Source organism: Thalassophryne amazonica, chromosome 10 (assembly GCF_902500255.1).
Source record: "Thalassophryne amazonica chromosome 10, fThaAma1.1, whole genome shotgun sequence".
Lineage (NCBI taxonomy): Eukaryota > Metazoa > Chordata > Actinopteri > Batrachoidiformes > Batrachoididae > Thalassophryne > Thalassophryne amazonica.
The window spans coordinates 62,735,802-62,756,342 of NC_047112.1; the positions used below are offsets into that span (position 1 = coordinate 62,735,802).

General features: G+C 45.7%; 1 protein-coding gene across 1 annotated transcript in view; it reads left to right on the forward strand.

The window, feature by feature from the left end:
• The window catches only part of crb1 (crumbs cell polarity complex component 1), a 114,036-nt gene that overhangs the window by 59,043 nt on the left and 34,452 nt on the right, over positions 1–20,541 (forward strand). Inside the window, 4 exon segments of the mRNA XM_034180113.1 lie at positions 1,736–2,684; positions 17,256–17,300; positions 17,934–18,059; positions 18,133–18,259. Coding sequence (XP_034036004.1) covers positions 1,736–2,684; positions 17,256–17,300; positions 17,934–18,059; positions 18,133–18,259 — 1,247 coding nt within the window.

Genomic DNA, 20,541 nt, shown 5'->3' on the forward strand with positions numbered 1-20,541 from the left:
TGTTAATAGTATGATTTTTTTATTTTTTATTTTTTTTTGGTATGTGTTCCGCACCAGCATAAAAGTCACAGGAAGTCCCAAACTTGTAAAAAAAAAAACCAAAAAAAAAACTGAGTTATTCTTGATTTATATGACTTGTAAAATATTAACCCATACTCAAACCTCCCCACACAGCTGTATTTGCTCTGTGTCAGCCTGATCCTGTCAGATCTCAGCAGCACGGGATCTGGTTAGTACTTGCATGGGAGACCTCTTTGGAACACCAGCAGCTGTGTGTGTTTCTCCGGGTTACACTGGAGTTGCATCAGGAATGGCATCCGGCGTAAAACTTGTGCCAAATACCAATGCGGATCTGGTTGTATCCGCTGTGGTGACCCTGAACATAACAGGAGCAGCCGAATGGACACCAACTCAAACCTCCCCACCCCATCACCTCCCCACCGCGGTTCCACTGCCTATGTGAAAAACACAGTGGCCATGCCTTAATCTGTGAGTCCTACTGAAAAAGCAACAAGTACCTCCATACTGTCCCAAAGCCAGTCTTACTTTCTCTCTCTTCAGTCGTTAGTCTCGTACCCTCTGACATACTTTTTCTGTTACATAAAAGCCATCTAAAACCCAGTGTTGCAGACCGAACGGTTTGCCCCTAAAAATTGGTCCACCCTGCCTCCACTGCGCATGCGTCATTTCAGAGCTCAGCCCACTTGTCTGAGACAGTCTCTTTACCCAAAGCGATCAAATGGATTAATGTGATTATTAACCATCAGATGACAAGGTAAAACCTCTTAAATCATTCTAAAGTAAATGGTAAATGGATTGCATTTATATAGCACTTTTCTATCTGCATCAGATGCTCAAAGCACTTTACAATTATGCGTTACATTCACCCATTCACACAATCACACTGACACACCGATGTCAGGGTCCTGCCATGCAAGGCGCTCACTACACAACGGGAACAACTTGGGGATTAAGGACCTTGCCCAAGGGCCCTTAGTGATTTTCCGGTCAGGCTGGAGTTTGAACCGAGGAAACTCTGGTCTGAAGCCCAACGCTTAACCACTAGACCATCACCTCCCAGAAAGAAAAGTCAGTTTTAGGCAGAAATGAGGTGATACTCTGTGATGCTTTGAAATGACCGATGTGCAATGAACGCATCAGCTAGCAGCTCATGTAGCCGCGCGCTCTGATCGCTCCCTCCGTCTTTAATTATGAAATAATGCTGAATATGTGGAAATGATTGTTGTACAAAAGCTTCAGATATCTGTCGCTGAGATTGATGATGACTGGAGTGCAGGTTTAAGCAGAACCGAGGTGATAATCCCTGAGCCGCGGGTAATGATGCATGCGGAGTGAAGGCAGGGAGGACCAATTTTTAGGGGGGGACCGTTCGGTTGGTGACACCAGGAAATAAGTTGTTTAGATCTACGTGTTACCTAATGTTTGATCTTGTTTGCTAACATTTAGCACGGCATGGGTTTGGACTGATCTCGTTTTTAAAACAAAAAGACCTCCTTAAGGAACAATTACTATACATGTTCCATCGTGGTGTTTCTTTCTTGGCTGCTGGACCATGGTGGTGTTTGAAAAGCAAACCAGTGCGCTTGTTGTGGGTCAGAAGTTACCAATGTTCTGTTTCATAGACCCAGAAAAAATAGCAAAGATGAACCAAAGTTTCCTCAGTGAGATAATACATAAATAAATGTTGCTTCCTGATGTTTTCCTGACTTTTCAGGTTACTTCAATGTCACGTTCTGGAACAGCAGCACTGTTTTGTCCTACCGGGGAAATGGACACATAATCCGCAACCTAACCAATGTGTCCCTGAACCTGCGCACGCGGCAGCGCCATGCTGTGATCCTACATGCGCAGAAGGATTCAGCGTTCTTTACGATCGCTGTCCGGGATGGTTTCTTCTTCATGGAGCTTCAAAGCACCTGTAGACATACAGCGGAAGAGGAGGAGGTGGAGGAGGATCAGCATCTGCGTTTAGTCAACCTGAGCAGCCAGAGGAGTGTAAGTGATGGCAAGTGGCACAGCTTCCACCTGTTCATGGCGGCACCGTGGGCACACGCTTCCCATTGGACACTCGTGTTAGATGATGACATACAGAAAGCCATTGTTTCAAAGAGCCTAGGGGGCAACTTAGACTTCCTCAGGGAAGGGGTGGACATTTTTTTGGGAGGCCTGGGTCCTGGCGCTGGTGGGATCCTGGCAGGGTGCCTGGACACGGTGGAGGTGGGTGGCATCGCCCTGCCTTACTTCAGCTCCTCTGAGGTGAACCTCCCACGCCTCCAGGAGGAGCAGTTCATCCGGACATCACCATATTTAGTGCTGCCTGGGTGCAGCGGGGCATCTGTGTGCCAACCCAACCCCTGTCTGAATGAAGGGCAGTGCCAGGACCTTTTCAACACGTACAACTGCAGCTGCACTGAGGGCTGGGCCGGACGGCGCTGTGATGTCCTGACAGATGCCTGTGCTTCTCGTCCCTGTGTCCACGGCAACTGCAGCGCTAATGTGCTGACCTACAACTGCACCTGTGAGTTTGGATACAGAGGTGTAGACTGTGAGAAGGAGGTGGATGTGTGCGAGAACCACGTGTGTGCCCACGGAGGAACCTGTCTGCACGGGCCGGGGAGGTACACATGCCTGTGTGCTGAGAACTACACCGGACCTTACTGCAAGTAAGCCCACAACTCTGCCCAAAAACACAAGAGAATAAAACAGTAAAACTAGACGTCACACTGGATGTGGTCTGAAACAGGTTTGAATGAACTCATCAATTCATGATGAATTGCAACTCAGAAATATATACAACCTCAATTCCAATGAAGTTGGGACGTTGTGTAAAATGTAAATAAAAACAGAATACAATGATTTGCAAATCCTCTTCAACCTGTATTCAATTGAATACACCACAAAGACAAGATATTTAATGTTCAAATTGATAAACTTTATTGTTTTTGTGCAAATATTTGCTCATTTTGAAATGGATGCCTGGAACATGTTTCAAAAAGCTGGGACAGTGGTATGTTTACCACTGTGTTACATCACCTTTCCTTCTAACAACACTCAATAAGCGTTTGGGAACTGAGGACACTAATTGTTGAAGCTTTGTAGATGGAATTCTTTCCCATTCTTGCCTGATGTACGACTTCAGTTGTTCAACAGTCCGGGTTCTCCGTTGTCGTACTTTGCGCTTCATAATGCGCCACACATTTTCAATGGTTGACAGGTCTGGACTGCAGGCAGGCCAGTCTAGTACCCGGACTCTTTTACTACGAAGCCAAACAGTTGTAACACGTGCAGAATGTGGCTTGACATTGTCTTGCTGAAATAAGCAGGGATGCCCCTGAAAAGACATTGCTTGGATGGCAGCATGTGTTGCTCCAAAATCTGGATGTACCTTTCAAAATTGATGGTGCCATCACAGATGTGTAAGTTGCCCATGTCATGGGCACTAACACAACCCCATACATCACAGATGCTAACTTTTGAACTTTGCACTGGTAACAATCTGGTTGTTTTTGTTTTTTTCCCCTCTTTTGTCCGGAGGACACAATGTCCATGATTTCCAAAAACAATTTGAAATGTGGACTCATCAGACCACAGCACACTTTTCCACTTTGTGTCTGTCCATTTCAAATGAGCTTGGGCCAAGAGAAGGCGGTGGCATTTCTGGATGTTGTTGATGTATGGCTTTTGCTTTGCATGGTAGAGTTTTAACTTGCACTTGTAGATGTAACGACGAACTGTGTTAACTGACAGTGGTTTTCTGAAGTGTTCCTGAGCCCACGCGGTAAGATCCTTTACACAATGATGTCAGTTTTTAATGCAGTGCTGTCTGAGGGATCGAAGGACACGGGCATTCAATGTTGGTTTTCGGCCTTGCTGCCTTATGTGTAGAAAGTTCTCCAGATTCTTTGAATCTTCTGATTATATTATGGACTGTAGATGATGGATTTCCTAAATTCCTTGCAGTTGAACATTGAGAAACATTGTTCTTAAACTGTTGAACTATTTTTTTCACGCAGTTCTTCACAAAGTGGTGATCCTCACCCCATCTTTGCTTGTGAATGGCTGAGCCTTCTGGGGAGGCTCCTTTTATACCCAGTCATGACACTCGCCTGTTTCCAATTAACCTGTTCACCTGTGGAATGTTCCAAACAGGTGTTCTTTGAGAATTCATCAACTTTCCCAGTCTTTTGTCGCCCCTGTCCCAGCTTTTTTGAAATGTGTTGCAGGCATCCATTTCAAAATGAGCAAATATTTGCTCAAAAACAAAAAAGTCTATGAGTTTGAACATTAAATATCTTGTCTTTGTGGTGTATTCAACTGAATATAGGTTGAAAAGCATTTGCAGATTATTGTATTCTGTTTTTATTTACATTTCACACAACATCCCAACTTCATTGGAATTGGGGTTGTATGTATAATCTTCTCAATTTCTGAGTCCATTTTCCCTCCAATTTTACCCTAAGCTCAGAGAAAGCACACAGGAACAAACAAACAAAATGCCAAACCAAACAAACCAAAAAGCGTAAAGGTCATGATGTAGACCAGGTGTGGGTAACTTGTTCCAGAAAGGGCCAAGAGGGTGCAGGATTTCTTTGCAGCCACTGACTCCACCAGGTGATTTCACTGATTAATATCACTTAATTCTTATATGATTTAATGGGAACATTGGACAAAATGCTCTGGTGTTGGTGAATCTACAGAAACTCAAAATGTATTAAGACAAAAAATATGTAAAAGACATATTATTGATGGTTTAGAAAAAATGGCTATGGCCATTTAAAAATTCTATCAAATTATGAAGGAGGAATGTATTCATTATTATCATTATTATTCCAAAAGCTTCCACAATTAATTTCATGACAAGCTGTCCAAAATTTGGTCTAAATGCACATGTAACTTGCACTGAGTGATAAATGATTATGATAGCTTACTGCAGTAAAATTTAGCTTGATAACGATTATATATGTTTTGAACATTTATGACCAATACAGGTGGATGGAAGTGCATATTACGCAGCATAAACAAAAGCAAAAACCAAGTCTGGAGGTTGCAGCTAGCACAAAAAAGTGCATGATCATTTCCTACAGCAAAGTGTTGTTTGACCTGCTGTAGTGAAGAATACAGGGCTGAGAGAGAGAGAGAGAGAGAGAGAGAGAGAGAGAGAGAGAGAGAGAGAGAGAGAGAGAGACCAATAAGGAACACAAAACGCAACTTTAAAGATTTACTTATGTCATCCTTGAAAGCTGAAGAAATTGCAGACAAAATGTTACCCAACCCCCCGGGTTATAGTCAAACTGATACAGTAAAAGGAGACAAGGAGAAATACGAGGTCTATTAGAAAAGAAACCGACCTTTTTATTTTTTCAAAAACTATGTGGATTTGAATCACGTGTGATTGCGTCAGACAAGCTTGAACCCTTGTGCGCATGTGTGAGTTTTTTCACGCCTGTCGGTTGCATCATTCGCCTGTGGGCAGGCTTTGAGTGAGCACTGGTCCACCCCCTCGTCGGAATTCCTTTGTCTGACTTCTTCCTGAGAGACTGGCACTTTGCTTGATCAAAATTTTTTCTGAAACTGTAAGGCACATCCAAGTGGTCACCATTCGAGAAATTCAGACAGTTTTTGGTGAAAATTTTAACGGCTGATGAGAGATTATGGAGTGTTACTGTTGCTTTAAGGACTGCCCACAGAGCCGGACGGCGCGCCGCACCCCGAGCCACCGTCGTCAGCCTGTTTAGAGCTGAAAACTTCCAAATTTATGCCTCTGTTGACCCAGGACGTCGTGAGAGAACAGAGAAGTTTCAGAAGAGCTCGGGATCAGCAGTTTATCCGGACATTCCACTGTTAAAGGAGATTTTGTAATGAAAGACGTGCAGACGGATTCGTGCGTCGGCACCCAGCCAACACCTCCGTTGGAAGCATTACAGGACAAGTTTGAACATGCCCAGCTGTTAAACAATTTCTCGGATACTCACTCGATTGAAAGCCATCGAAAACCGCCTGAATCTTACGAATGGTTATCAACACGGAGGTGTTTTGCTGTTGCGCCTCGCCATGAGCGGCTGGGTGCCGACGCGCGAATCCGTCCACACGTCTTTCATTACAAAATCTCCTTTAACAGTGGAATGTCCGGATAAACTGCTGATCCCGAGCTCTTCTGAAACTTCTCTGCTCTCTCACAACGTCCTGGGTCAACAGAGGCTTAAATTTGGAAGTTTTCAGCTTGAAACAGGCTGACGACGGCGGCTCAAGGCGCGGCGCGCCGTCCGGCTCCGTGGGCAGTCACACTCCATAATCTCTCATCAGCTGTTAAAATTTTCACCGAAAACCGTCTGAATTTCTCGAATGGTGTCCACTTGGATGTGTCTCACAGTTTCTGAAAAAATTTTGATCAAGCAAAGCGCCAGTCTCTCAGGAAGAAGTCAGACAAAGGAATTCTGACAAGGAGGATGGGCCACTCCTCACTCAAAGCCTGCCCACAGGCGAATGACGCAACCAACAGGCGTGAAAAAACTCACGCATGCGCACGAGGGTTCAAGCTTGTCTGACGTAATCGCACGTGATTCAAATTCATAGTTTTTAAAAAAAATAAAAAGGTCGGTTTCTTTTCTAATAGACCTCGTATACACACCTAAAGCCCTAGATATGCGGTGCCATATTTCACTCCAGTCAACACTGTTTTTCAAAAAAATTATATACTAGATTAGAAATAATTTTTTCCAAGTCTTTGTGTGGGCCTTGATATAGTTGATAAAGGTAAAACTAGCATGTTGCCCTTGGGGATCCACAGGCTCTAGATTGGGTAGTGTTTATAAAATGGGTAGCTGACATTTTTCAAGGGTGGTAATAAGTAAGCAAAGTTGGAATGGCATGTGACTCCAGAATGTTTTTAGAACCGTAGACCTCAACAATTTTTCGAAGAGGAACTCAACCCTTTTATTTCCTGCTAATTATGTAATTTTTTTAAATGTTTATTTACTGTCTTAATGCATTTTAAAATTGTTTAGGTTGTTGTTTGTTGTGAAGGTGTCGTAGCACGGACCCACAACAGGGGGCGCAAATGAACGGACAATGACTAAGCCAAAAGGTAACAATTTAATGTTGTGACGCTACACAACGAAAAGACACAGAAAATATGCACAGTCAATTAGCACCAGGTGACATGTGGCAGGCTCGAAGATAGGAGACCCCCCCGACGAGAGAGAAGCCGTACTCCACACGGCTTCCACCACCAACGGTCTGAAGAACACCGGAGCCGCCAAGTCCCGAGTTCCGAGGTGGCCTCTGTTCCCGGCTGTCGACCCTGGCACTGCTGGCAGAAAGCAAAAACAGGATGTGTGAGTGTGAGTCCGCACACTCAGTAATACACAGTCCAACACTGATGGGAGGGAGCACCTCCACCTCCAATCATACACTCAAGCAGCTCCTGTCAGTCACTTATCTGGAGGGAGTGGGAGGCGAAGACGTCGCGGTTCCCACAACACGCCACTCCGACAAAACTGTCCCACAGGAATAAACGGCTGCAAACAGAGATCAAAACGTGGATTAATCCTAATACTGCAGAGACGGATTACCTCAGGAATGGTAGTCGATTTCTCGGCGAGGAGGTGGAGTTGCAGTCCGGCTTTTATGGTGGTGATGATGATGAACGAGTGACAGCTCGGGCAGGGGATGAATGACAGCTGTCACTTCTTCTAGGTCTGGCGCCCTCTCGTGCTTGGAGCCCGCACTCCAAGCAGGGCGCCCTCTGGTGGTGGTGGGCCAGCAGTGCCTCCTCTTCAGCGGCCCACACAACAGGACCCCCCCCCTTAACGGGCGCCTCCTGGCGTCCGACCAGGCTTGTCCGGATGTCTTGCGTAGAAATCGGCCAGGAGGGCCGGGTCCAGGATGAAGCTCCTCTTCACCCAGGAGCGTTCCTCAGGTCCATACCCCTCCCAGTCCACCAGATATTGGAAACCCCGGCCCTTACGACGGACGTCCAGGAGCCTGTGCACTGTCCAAGCAGGCTCCCCGTCGATGAGCCGGGCAGGAGGCGGCGGTGGTCCCGGAGTACAGAGGGGCGAGGTGTGGTGTGGCTTGAGACGGGAAACGTGAAAGACGGGGTGAATCCGCAGTGAAGCCGGGAGTCGAAGCTTCACTGCGGCCGGGTTGATGATCTTGAGGATCTCAAATGGTCCGATGAATCTGTCTTTCAATTTAGGGGAGGCGACAGACAGAGGGATGTCCTTGGTAGAAAGCCACACCTCCTGCCCAGGCTGGTATGTGGGGGCCGGGGAACGCCGGCGGTCCGCATGGGCCTTAGCCCTCGTCCGGGCCTTTACCAATGCAGAGCGGGCGGCCCGCCACACCCGGCGGCACCTCCTGAGGTGGGCCTGGACCGAGGGCACACCGACCTCTCCCTCCACCAACGGGAACAACGGGGGCTGGTACCCCAAACATGCCTCAAAAGGGGAGAGGCCGGTAGCAGACGAAACTTGGCTGTTGTGGGCATACTCGATCCAGGCCAGATGGTGATTCCAGGCCGCCGGATGCGCGGAGGTGACACATCGGAGGGCTTGCTCTAACTCCTGATTAGCCCGCTCTGCCTGGCCGTTGGTCTGGGGGTGGTACCCGGACGAGAGACATACGGTGGCCCCCAGCTCCTTACAGAAACTCTTCCACACCTGTGAAGAGAACTGGGGGCCCCGATCCGAGACGACGTCCGACGGTATCCCATGCAGCCGCATGACGTGGTGGACCAGGAGGTCTGCTGTCTCCTGGGCCATCGGAAGCTTCGGGAGGGCCACGAAGTGGGCCGCCTTGGAGAACCGGTCCACTATCGTGAGAATCACGGTGTTGCCCTGGGACGGCGGGAGGCCCGTGACGAAGTCCAGGCTGATGTGAGACCAGGGGCGATGAGGCACTGGCAGGGGATGGAGGAGTCCCGTCATCCTCCGGTGGTCCGCCTTACCCCTGGCGCAGATGGTACAGGCCTGGACGTAGTCCCGGACGTCGGTTTCCAGGGACGCCCACCAGAAGCGCTGCTGGACTACTGCCACGGTCCTGCGTACTCCGGGAAGACAGGACAGCTTGGACCCGTGACAGAAGTCCAAGACGGCAGCTCTTGCCTCTGGTGGGACGTAGAGTCTGTTCTTGGGGCCAGTCCCCGGGTCCGGGCTTCTTGTCAGGGCCTCCCGGACGGTCTTCTCCACGTCCCAGGTGAGGGTGGCCACGACAGTGGACTCGGGGATGATGGTCTCGGTGGGGTTCGACAACTCCGCTTTGGCTTCTTCTTCATGCACCCGGGACAATGCATCTGGTTTTTGGTTCTTGGTCCCGGGGCGGTACGTGATCTGGAAGTCAAAGCGCCCGAAGAACAGAGACCAGCGGGCTTGCCTGGGGTTCAGCCGCTTGGCGGTCCAGATGTACTCCAGGTTCCGATGGTCCGTGAAAACCGTGAAGGGCAACGACGCCCCCTCCAGCAGGTGTCTCCACTCTTCAAGAGCCTCCTTCACCGCGAGGAGTTCCCGATTGCCGACGTCATAGTTCCGTTCAGCTGGGGTCAACCTGCGGGAAAAAAAGGCACAAGGATGGAGAACCTTATCAGCCTCCACGCTCTGGGACAGCACGGTTCCTATCCCTGAGTCAGAGGCGTCCACTTCAACTACGTACTGGCGATCAGGATCAGGCTGCACCAGAACTGGTGCAGTCAAGAACCGGCGTTTCAACTCCTGGAACGCGGCTTCGCACCGATCCGACCAGGTGAAGGGGACTTTGGTGGAGGTCAGGGCAGTTAGGGGGCTCACTACCTGACTGTAACCTTTGATGAACCTCCTATAGAAATTTGCAAAGCCGAGGAACTGCTGTAGTTTCCTACGGCTTATCGGTTGGGGCCAATCTCTCACCGCTGCAACCTTGGCCGGATCAGGGGCGACGGAGTTGGAGGAGATTATGAACTCCAAGAAGGACAAAGAAGTGCGGTGGAACTCGCACTTCTCGCCCTTCACAAACAGCCGATTCTCCAACAACCGCTGTAGGACCTGACGTACATGCTGGACATGGGTCTCAGGGTCCGGGGAGAAGATGAGTATATCGTCCAGATATACGAAGACGAACCGATGCAGGAAGTCCCGCAAGACGTCGTTTACCAAAGCTTGGAACGTCGCGGGGGCGTTGGTGAGGCCGAACGGCATGACCAGGTACTCAAAGTGACCTAACGGGGTGTTAAACGCCATCTTCCATTCGTCTCCCTCCCGGATCCGAACCAGGTGGTACGCGTTTCTAAGATCCAATTTAGTGAAAATTTGGGCTCCATGCAGGGGTGTAAACACAGAATCCAACGGGGCAACGGGTATCGGTTGCGAACCGTGATCTCGTTCAGCCCTCTGTAATCAATGCATGGACGGAGTCCGCCGTCTTTCTTGCCCACAAAAAAGAAACCAGCACCCATCGGGGAGGTGGAGTTTCGGATCAGCCCGGCAGCTAAGGAGTCCCGGAAGTAGGTCTCCATTGATTCGCGTTCCGGACGTGAGAGGTTGTACAGCCTGCCGGACGGGTACTCAGCGCCCGGGACCAAATCGATGGCACAATCATACGGTCGGTGCGGGGGAAGAGTGAGCGCCAGATCTTTGCTGAAAACGTCAGCAAGATCATGGTACTCCTTTGGCACCGCCGATAGATTGGGGGGGACTTTGACCTCCTCATTAGCCGTAGTGCCGGGAGGAACCGAGGATCCTAGGCACTCCCGGTGGCAGGTTTTGCTCCACTGCGTCACAACCCCAGACGGCCAATCAATCCGGGGATTGTGCTTCACCATGCATGGAAAGCCCAAAATCACTCGGGAAGTAGATGGTGTGACGTGGAACACTATCTCCTCCCTGTGATTCCCAGACACAACCAAAGTCATTGGTTGAGTCCGATGTGTGATTAATGGAAGCAGGGTGCCGTCTAGTGCTCGCACCTGCAATGGTGCCGGCAGAGCCACCAGGGGGAGCTCTACTTCCTTTGCCCATCTGCTGTCCAGCAGATTCCCTTCCGACCCTGTGTCTAATAGTGCTGGGGCATGAAGGGTTAAATCCCCACTCAGGATTGTTACTGGGATTTGTGCAGATTTGTGGGGTTTTCCCGCGTGCGTATTATGGCCCACCCTTAGCCCAGTTTCTAAGGACGGGCGTTTGTAGTTTGACCGTTTAGGGCAGTCCCTCTGCATGTGCTCACATGAGCTGCAGATAAAACACTCCCCGCGGGCCAGTCTCCTTTGTCTGATGTTTGTTTTTACTTTGGCCCTGCTCGTGTCCATAGCCTCCTCAGCAGGGGGAGCTGTAGCCACACGGAGCTCTCTGGCAGTGAAGCGTGGGGACAACGTCATTTTGTCGGAACCGGAAGGAGGAGGGACGGCTCGTGCCCGGTCACGCCCCCCGGCCTGCTCCCGACGATGCTCGTTTAAGCGGTTGTCTAAGCGTATAACTAAATCAATAAGCCCGTCAAAATCCCGCAGTTCCTCCTTAGCCAGTAGGTGCTCCTTGAGGACCGGTGACAGTCCATTTACAAAGGCGGCGCGGAGCGCAACGTTATTCCAGCCGGACCTCGCTGAAGTCGACTGCATACTCGGCTGCGCTACGGCGCCCCTGTCTCATCGACAGCAGCACGTTCGAAGCGGTCTCGCCTCTGTTGGGATGATCAAACACTTGTTTGAACTCCCGTACAAACCCAGTATAAGACGTTAGGAGCCGTGAATTCTGCTCCCAAAGCGCCGTAGCCCATGCGCGTGCCTCTCCTCGAAGCAAATTGATCACATAAGCCACCCGGCTAGCGTCTGATGCGTACATGACAGGGCGCTGTGAAAAGACGAGCGAACACTGCATGAGGAAGTCCGCGCACGTCTCGACACAGCCCCCGTACGGTTCCGGAGGGCTTATGTATGCTTCAGGGGACGGTGGGGGGGTTCGTTGAACGACCAGTGGAACGTCTGATACAGGCCCAGGACCAGCCAGAGGAGCGGCTGCAGCAGCGCCCTGCTCGTGCGCTTCCACCCTGGCGGTGAGAGCCTCCACCCTCCGATTAAGGAGGACATTCTGCTCAGTCACTAAGTCTAACCGAGCCGTGAAGGCGGTTAAGATCTGCTGCAGCTCACTCAACACGCCTCCTGCTGACGCCTGCGCTCCTGGTTCTTCCATTGGCCGTTCAAGCTCGGGTTGACGCCCCTCGGAGTCCATGACGATGGCCGAGAAATCCTGTTGTGAAGGTGTCGTAGCACGGACCCACAACAGGGGGCGCAAATGAACGGACAATGACTAAACCAAAAGGTAACAATTTAATGTTGTGACGCTACACAACGAAAAGACACAGAAAATATGCACAGTCAATTAGCACCAGGTGACGTGTGGCAGGCTCGAAGATAGGAGACCCCCCCGACGAGAGAGAAGCCGTACTCCACACGGCTTCCACCACCAACGGTCTGAAGAACACCGGAGCCGCCAAGTCCCGAGTCCCCAGGTGGCCTCTGTTCCCGGCTGTCGACCCTGGCACTGCTGGCAGAAAGCAAAAACAGGATGTGTGAGTGTGAGTCCGCACACTCAGTAATACACAGTCCAACACTGATGGGAGGGAGCACCTCCACCTCCAATCATACACTCAAGCAGCTCCTGTCAGTCACTTATCTGGAGGGAGTGGGAGGCGAAGACGTCGCGGTTCCCACAACACGCCACTCCGACAAAACTGTCCCATAGGAATAAACGGCTGCAAACAGAGATCAAAACGTGGATTAATCCTAATACTGCAGAGACGGATTACCTCAGGAATGGTAGTCGATTTCTCGGCGAGGAGGTGGAGTTGCAGTCCGGCTTTTATGGTGGTGATGATGATGAATGAGTGACAGCTGGGGCAGGGGATGAATGACAGCTGTCACTTCTTCTAGGTCTGGCGCCCTCTCGTGCTTAGAGCCCGCACTCCAAGCAGGGCGCCCTCTGGTGGTGGTGGGCCAGCAGTGCCTCCTCTTCAGCGGCCCACACAACATTGTTATCATATACACACACACAATTATTATTATTTTTACTTCTGTTTTCCATTTGATTTTTAAATGAACCACAATGGAAACAAGTTTTTTTTTTCACGTTCTTGTGTCATCCATGTATATTTAATTATATTATGTACTTACATTGAACTTAGTAAATAAAATCACTCACCACACTCACACTTGAATGGTGTGTGAGTCCAGAAAGTAGTTAGCAACATCTACTGTTCAGTGTTGTTAGCTAATATCTGTAACTTCTCCAAAAAAACAAAAAAAAAAACAAAAACAAAAATATATAAGCATACCAAATGACAAATGTCAGTTCTCCACAATTTGTCTGTCATCAAAGTTGCATGCATGCACGCACAGCTGCTTTTAATGTGACCAAAAAAAAAAAAAAAAAAGACAGTGGCTGAAGACATTAAAACCACACATTTCACTCATGGTACCAACATGAGACTTAAGTCACTCACTTAAACCGACTAAACCAATTGAACTACAAAAACACAATAAATCAATAACATTAACAACACTGTTAAACTAACATGAACCACAATAGCAACAATTGAAACCTCAAAACCCTGAACTCCCATGGTGCATTGCAGCATAATGTCTATTGTTTACTGCTTAGCTAAAATTGTTAATTTCTTCAAAAATATTTGTCCTATCAACTTTGTGTTTTTGCAGCGTTCATCCAGAATACATAAGTATACCCAACGGCAAATGTCAGCTCTCCCCAGTTTTTGTGTGATCAAGGCCATACACATGTACACACACACAGCGGCCACTTGGCTGTTATAATATTATAGATATGCCAGAGTGCATCAGAAAAATACAAGACAGATTTATAGCTATTTTTATCCATAATCATTACGTAACATTAGGAACCGATTTTTAGCTGCATTAAGGTTACTCGCCTGTGCCTAATTACAGTTTCATCCTTGTACTTACACCAGTACATCAGTCCAAAACTAAAATAAACATGAAGTATTAATAAATACTTACCCTGAGAGATGCATCCCACTGAATTCTCCTTCCCTGTTCACACATAGTAGTATGTAGAATATCATTCCTGTCTCAGTTCCACGTGGTTCCATATGTAAACAAAATCATTATCTCCTTTCAAAACCTCTAAATTGTACAAACACATGACAATCAGTAAAGATCCAATCAATGATAATTCACAGCCATTGATCTGGTAAAGTATTGCCGTTAACTGACTGGGGGCTGGTCTGGTGTCTATGTCATGGCTCTCCCATTAACCAGCAGTCACTTTCTCTCAGTCTTCATGGTCACACTTATAAACACGGATAAAATTCATTTTTCTCAACAATTAATCTCTGGTCCGGTGTCCACGTCATGACTCCTGGCAGAGCGTGGGATACAGAGACATTTCATTTCTGTGATAACAGCACCCCCCCCCCCCCCCCCCAAAAAAAACATCCCCTTCCCATTCCATGCTTTTGGGACAGGCAACACGCTTAGTTCTGTTGCCACATGAATTGAAGAAGTAAGTAGATTCTCATGTTGTGCTGGATGAAATTTCTTCACTCTTTCTGGGAAGCACTTACAAAACACTTCCAATTCTACCCCAAAAATCTTATATGTGGCAACACTGGATAACTAATAAAAACCATTACTGGTGTTGTTGGACCTTACAAAAAAAAAAAACAAAAAAAAAAACACTTTTATTTTGATGTATTCACCGCCAAAGTCCAAAAAACACTGATTTCAAGCTGCATTCCTTTCAATGAAAATAGCACATGAGACTGAGGGGGCGGTCCCTACGTAAAGTAATGTCACCGAAGTCAACATTTCTCACAGGCTAATATTTCTGAGCAATTGTCAGTGGCTTTTGTGTGCATGCGTGAGCATGCCTTCAATCATGGAGAAACCGGGTAGAGCTGACATTTGCCATTTGGTATGCTTATGTATTTTGGGTCAAGGATGAATTCTGTGAAAATGGAAAGCTGATAGGCCAAATATTTTTTTTTGAGAAATTAGCGAATTTAACTAACCACTAAACCACTGACGTTGTGCTGCAATGCACCATGGGAGTTTGGGGTTTTGGGGTTTTAAATGTAGCCATTGTGATTCATGTTAGTTTTCAAAGTGTTGTTCGTGTTATTGATTTAGGTGTTTTTGTAGTTCAATTGGTTTACTCAGTTTAGTTAAGTGTCATGTTGCAGTTACTATGACTGAGATGTGTCATGTTGCTGGTACCATGAGTGAAATGTGTATTGTGTTTGATGTCTTCCACCACCATTGTTTGTGTCTAAAAATAGAAGCACCTGCTTGCAGCAGAATGGGAAAAGACAAGAACGTCTCTGTGCATGTGTGCGTGCGTATAGCTTTGATTATGGACAAATTTAGGACAGCTGAAATTTACTGTTTGGTATGGTTATGTATTTTGGGCCAGGGATGAATACTGCCAAAACAGTACATTAATAGGACTAATATTTTTGGAGAAACCACGGATATTAGTTAATAGTGCTAATTACATTCTCGACTAACAGATCATTCCAGCACAGGGCAGTAAATCATCTTTATATTAAAAGTGTGAATGCATAATTTTATTTAGTAAGTTCAGTGTAAGTACATACATAATATAATTGTAAATACGTTAAAAATACAAGTATGACACAAGAAAGTGAAACCACTTATTTCCATTATGGTCCATTTAAAAGCCAAATGACAAAACAGAATGTCAAATAAAATATTATTATTATTAATATTATTATTGATAATAATGCTTATAATAATAGCGTGTATATGATAACAAGAACCTAAACAATTTATAAATACATTAAGACAGTAAATAAAAAAAAATTTTTGATTACGTAATTAACAGGAAAAAAGGGTTGAGCTCTTCTAAAAACTGTTGAGGTCTAAGGTTCTAAAAACATTCTGGAATCACACTCCATTCCAACTCATTACAGAAACTTTGGATAATTTATTACCACCCTTGAAAAATGTCAGCTACCAATTTTATAAACACTAGAGCCCGTGGATCTGCACGAACAGTGTGCTTGTATTTTCACAATTCTCTATTTATTTAGAATATTCAACTCATTTGGCATTTCATTTACCAGAGATATGCACTTTAAACAATGATATTGATCAATAATGTACGGGGGAAATATGATACGTTTTGCAATAATGCCCAGACCTACCTGGCTGGAACTCTGCATTCAACGGGCATAAAACCTAATTAGCAGTAATGTTCCAAGAGGTTTTCTTAAATTTGATTTTTGACCATAACAAAATAGGTTGTTACAGCCGTTTGGGCCCTGTAATTTTATTCGAGGACAATCTATGGCTCAAAAAACAGCATTTTGTCAGTTTTAAGGTCAAAACCAAAAGTTAAATGGGTATTTTTGTGCCAGACTCAAACTGCCTCATGCCACCATTCCATCTGTTCCCAGGTAAGAAATACATTTTGACCATTGACATTTTAGATACGGAATTTGTTTAAAAAAAATAAATTAAATGCATAAATGTTTTATATGGAACATTTTAAATCAAAGATCAAATAACTTGCTGCAGACCTTTGATAATTTCTTTTGTAGTTTCTGAGATATCTCGGTGGAGAGACGGACAAACAAACAACAAAACAAACAGAAGGTGAACACCAACAGTCGCCACAGCGACCTCCACACGCTAGCGGCAAATAATAACCAAAAATGTGTAAGTTTGAGCAGAGGAGCGATATGAACATCACACCCTGAACACAAAGAACCATCACACAACTGTGAGTGCTTTTTGTAAACACAAAATACACAAATAAATGCTCCAAAACTGCACAGACCGGAGACCGCGCCACAACACAAACAGCGTGGCGCGCTATAAATGTCTCTGCACTGCTGCCTATGTTCAGCATTTGAACCTCGCCTGCAGTTAACGTTTGAGACGCCGCGCTTCTATTCTAGTGTCAGCCAGGAAAGGCCTCGTTCTGCTACACACGTTCCTCTGGTTCAGCGCTGTTTCCTCTCCTCTGTCATCTACCGTTTGCCTCCGACAAGCAGCAGGGGAACGTCTCCAACCATTTATCCTGTAAACACACATCCTTTTTCTTGCATTTGTCTCTTTTTTCCCCACAAGGAAACCTTTGCAAGCATGTCGCTGAGCTATCCACCAGACAAGGTGCACGTCTACCTTTAGTGGGAACATCCTCGCTATAAAGTTTTCATCAAAATAACTTTGTCTTGTTTGTGTCGCCCCCCCCGCTCTTTCTGTTCCTCTCCAGTGAAAGTGTGAAAGAAATTCCATGGTACATTGTTGTCAGAAACGTGTAAGTAGTTTTTTTTCCCCCTGCATTACTCAGGTGCTTCCTGTTTGTTAGATATCCATCTGTCAGTTGTCAAGTACATTGTCGGCTTTCTTTTTTTATGTTCCACCGCATGCAACAAAACGCCAAGCAAAGCTAATGTTAGCGTGTCTGTGTTACAACAAGAAACCAAGTGTTTGACAAAAATGACAACAGATGACTACATGACTACAAATGACTACAGATCAAAATGATTCCTGATGATTTAAGTCTCACCTTATTTTTTTAAAATCTAACAGCTGCAGAACACAATGACAAATGTTTGGCTTTTATGTGACATCCTGTTGGATGATTCTCCATGATCCGACTGACTAAAGTTTGACACTGTATTTAATCAGGATTCAGTCCTAAAGGAAGTTTAGCTTGATCTGGTTCTGGATCTGGGCTTTTTAAAAGGTCCATTTTTTGACATTGTAGATTTTCTGGTGATTTACTGAACCCTGAATCCACAGCTGAGAAAAAAATAAAACCCTATTAAATCCTGAAAGCTGATTCCTGCATCCTCATATGGACAAAATGTCACCAGATGATCTGATTAAATGTGCAGTGCTTTAAAAAAATCAATCAATCAATAAATGTAACTTTCATGTCATTCAGTAAACAGCCCAAACTTCCTGTTTCTGTGTGCGGAGACGACACCAGAAACTACACCTGCTTCAATGGAGGGAACTGCACCGAGCGAGATCTGTCCTGTGACTGTCCACCCGGCTTCACTGGACACAGGTGAGACAAACAAACAAACAAACACGCAGGAGGAGCCGATCCACAGACAACCAACAGAACTGTGTGTGTGCAGGTGTGAGCAGGAGGTGGACGAGTGCAAGTCCAACCCGTGTCTGAACGGAGGCTACTGCCGCAACCTCATCGACAGGTTCATCTGCGTGTGCGACATGAGCTACGCCGGAGACGTGTGTCAAATGGATGTAAGCGACATTTACTTTTATGTGGCCGTGTTGCTGTGGCAGAACCTCTTCCAGCTGCTGTCTTACCTGATCCTCAGGCTGGACGAGGAGCTGGAGGTGGACTGGGGAGGTGACAACTAAATGTGTCTGCGTGGGTCTTTGTGTCAGTGTGGGTTTGTGTGAACACGTAGTCGTTACCAATCAGGTTTTTAGTCACCAGTTTTCTGTTGTCTGTGCCTTAAAACGGAACTCTGATCATTGGGCGCAAGTGGTGCAAAAGCCATTTTGTGTATCGATAGATGTTAAGTTTTCACTGGGATTGTTGTGTCTTTATACCCAAACACGTGTCCAGATAAAGAGAGTTTAAAGCCACCATCATGTGATTCTCTACACATAGCGGCTTTATTACAGCTTTATTACTAAAAGAGCAGCATCAGCAAAACCATCAGTGCAGTCTAACAAAGAGTTCACATTCCAAAGAAGAGATATAATCTATATTCAAAAGGTCATTTTGTGTCAAAGCTAGAAGGCACTTATGAGCATGCATATTACCTCAGGCAAGAGAAAAAAACACATGGTGCAATTTTAGGGTGTTTCCATGCAAAGTTTTTTGTTTTTTTAATTATGAGGATGTTTGCACAGAAACACGCATTCCATCATCCTCACGCACGTGCACTATGCCTCTTAAACGTGTAGTTGATTGGCTTGTAGACCAGTGGTGGGCACAGCTAACCAAAAGGTTAGTTTTGATAACAGCTAATCAGCTAACTGAAAAGCTATCTTTTATGAAGCTAAACTGATAAACCACCCCAAAAATGATCGGAAGCTACAGCTAACCAAAAACTTTCAGTATTGTCTCCGGTACACTTGCAACCAACAAGCTGATTTTGAGTTTTAACACCATAATCGCTTCTGGTAGCACCAAAAGCAACCACAAACTCAAACAATGAGTCAGCACTTCTGTCTCTGTGCACCCTCCCCACTGCTGGAAGCTTTTGTTTACTACACATCTTACAGCAGCTAAGCTCAACTCTACACACACACCAAAAATATGTCATTATTCCTTAACAGCATACAGCAGTGTCGCCATGAGGCAGAAATCTTGGAAAATAAAGCGGTTTTGACTTATGGTCTTGATTTATAAAACAAATTAATCTGGAATCTGCACTAATTCTAAAGTTTTGAAACAAACACAGACAGATGCCAAAGGGATTATGGGTAAAATGAGCCTCCGCTAACACTGATTGGTTGACTCATTCATTCTATGTAAAAACCAACACGTTAATGTGAGGTGTGTGTTGGTGTTTACATATAAATGGGCTTTTGGAAAATATGCCATTTTTTATTTGTAAAAAAAAAAGCCATTTGCAAAAGCCAAAAGTCAAGTTGTGATTAGACAACCGTCTGATATAACCAATAGTATGTGTCTGCAGAGACGGAGGGGCAAATACTGCCATGAACACTACTGGCCAGGAGATGGCAGTAGAGACCCTGAAAACTTTCTAAAACAAATATTCCAAAAAAATAATCTGTCCGTGTCTGCTACATTTAAGATGCGTGGAATTTAATAAATGAAAACCGAATTTCAGACATCTTATATATATTACTCTGGAACAAAGACAGCAGGCAGTGTTTGACATAAGCAAGATGTTAAAAAGCAAACAGGAAGTGACTGCTCTCACATTGATTCCAATTAAAAATAATGGAGAAGCAACCTGAGCTTCTTCTGGCATTTTTACATAAAACAAACACAATAACAACATCTATAAACCCAGAGAATATATTCAGGAGCGTTTTAGGCACAATATACAAAGTGTTCAATGCTGTTGTCCGTGTGGAGCCTGAGCGTCTCAAATGCATTTCTCCTGTCGTGAATGTACTGAGATTACCCATAATGCACTTTACGGACACAGCATGTCCACACTTAAACCTTCAAAATTAGTGCATTACTTTAAAACTAAACATATATCTGATATTTTCACTTTATAAAACTTGAGAAGTGATGTTAATTTAAATAACTTGTCTGAAATTACTTTGGTTAACATTTTAACCATAAGTTAAAACTATGCCTCTGGATGACTTGGGTGATATTGCGTGCAAATCAGTATGGGGTTAAAAAAAAAGATCTTGTTTTTTTTCTGACTAGTTCTCCTTTGTCTGCAGAGGATAGAGCGGTTTCTTCTGGAACTAGCTCTCTTCTGTTTGCAGAGGACATAACTGTACATCTACTACAAAACATTTAATTTAATGTAAGACTTCATAAATGTTTATAACTGTTAAGCTTTGTTCACCATGCCTACAAA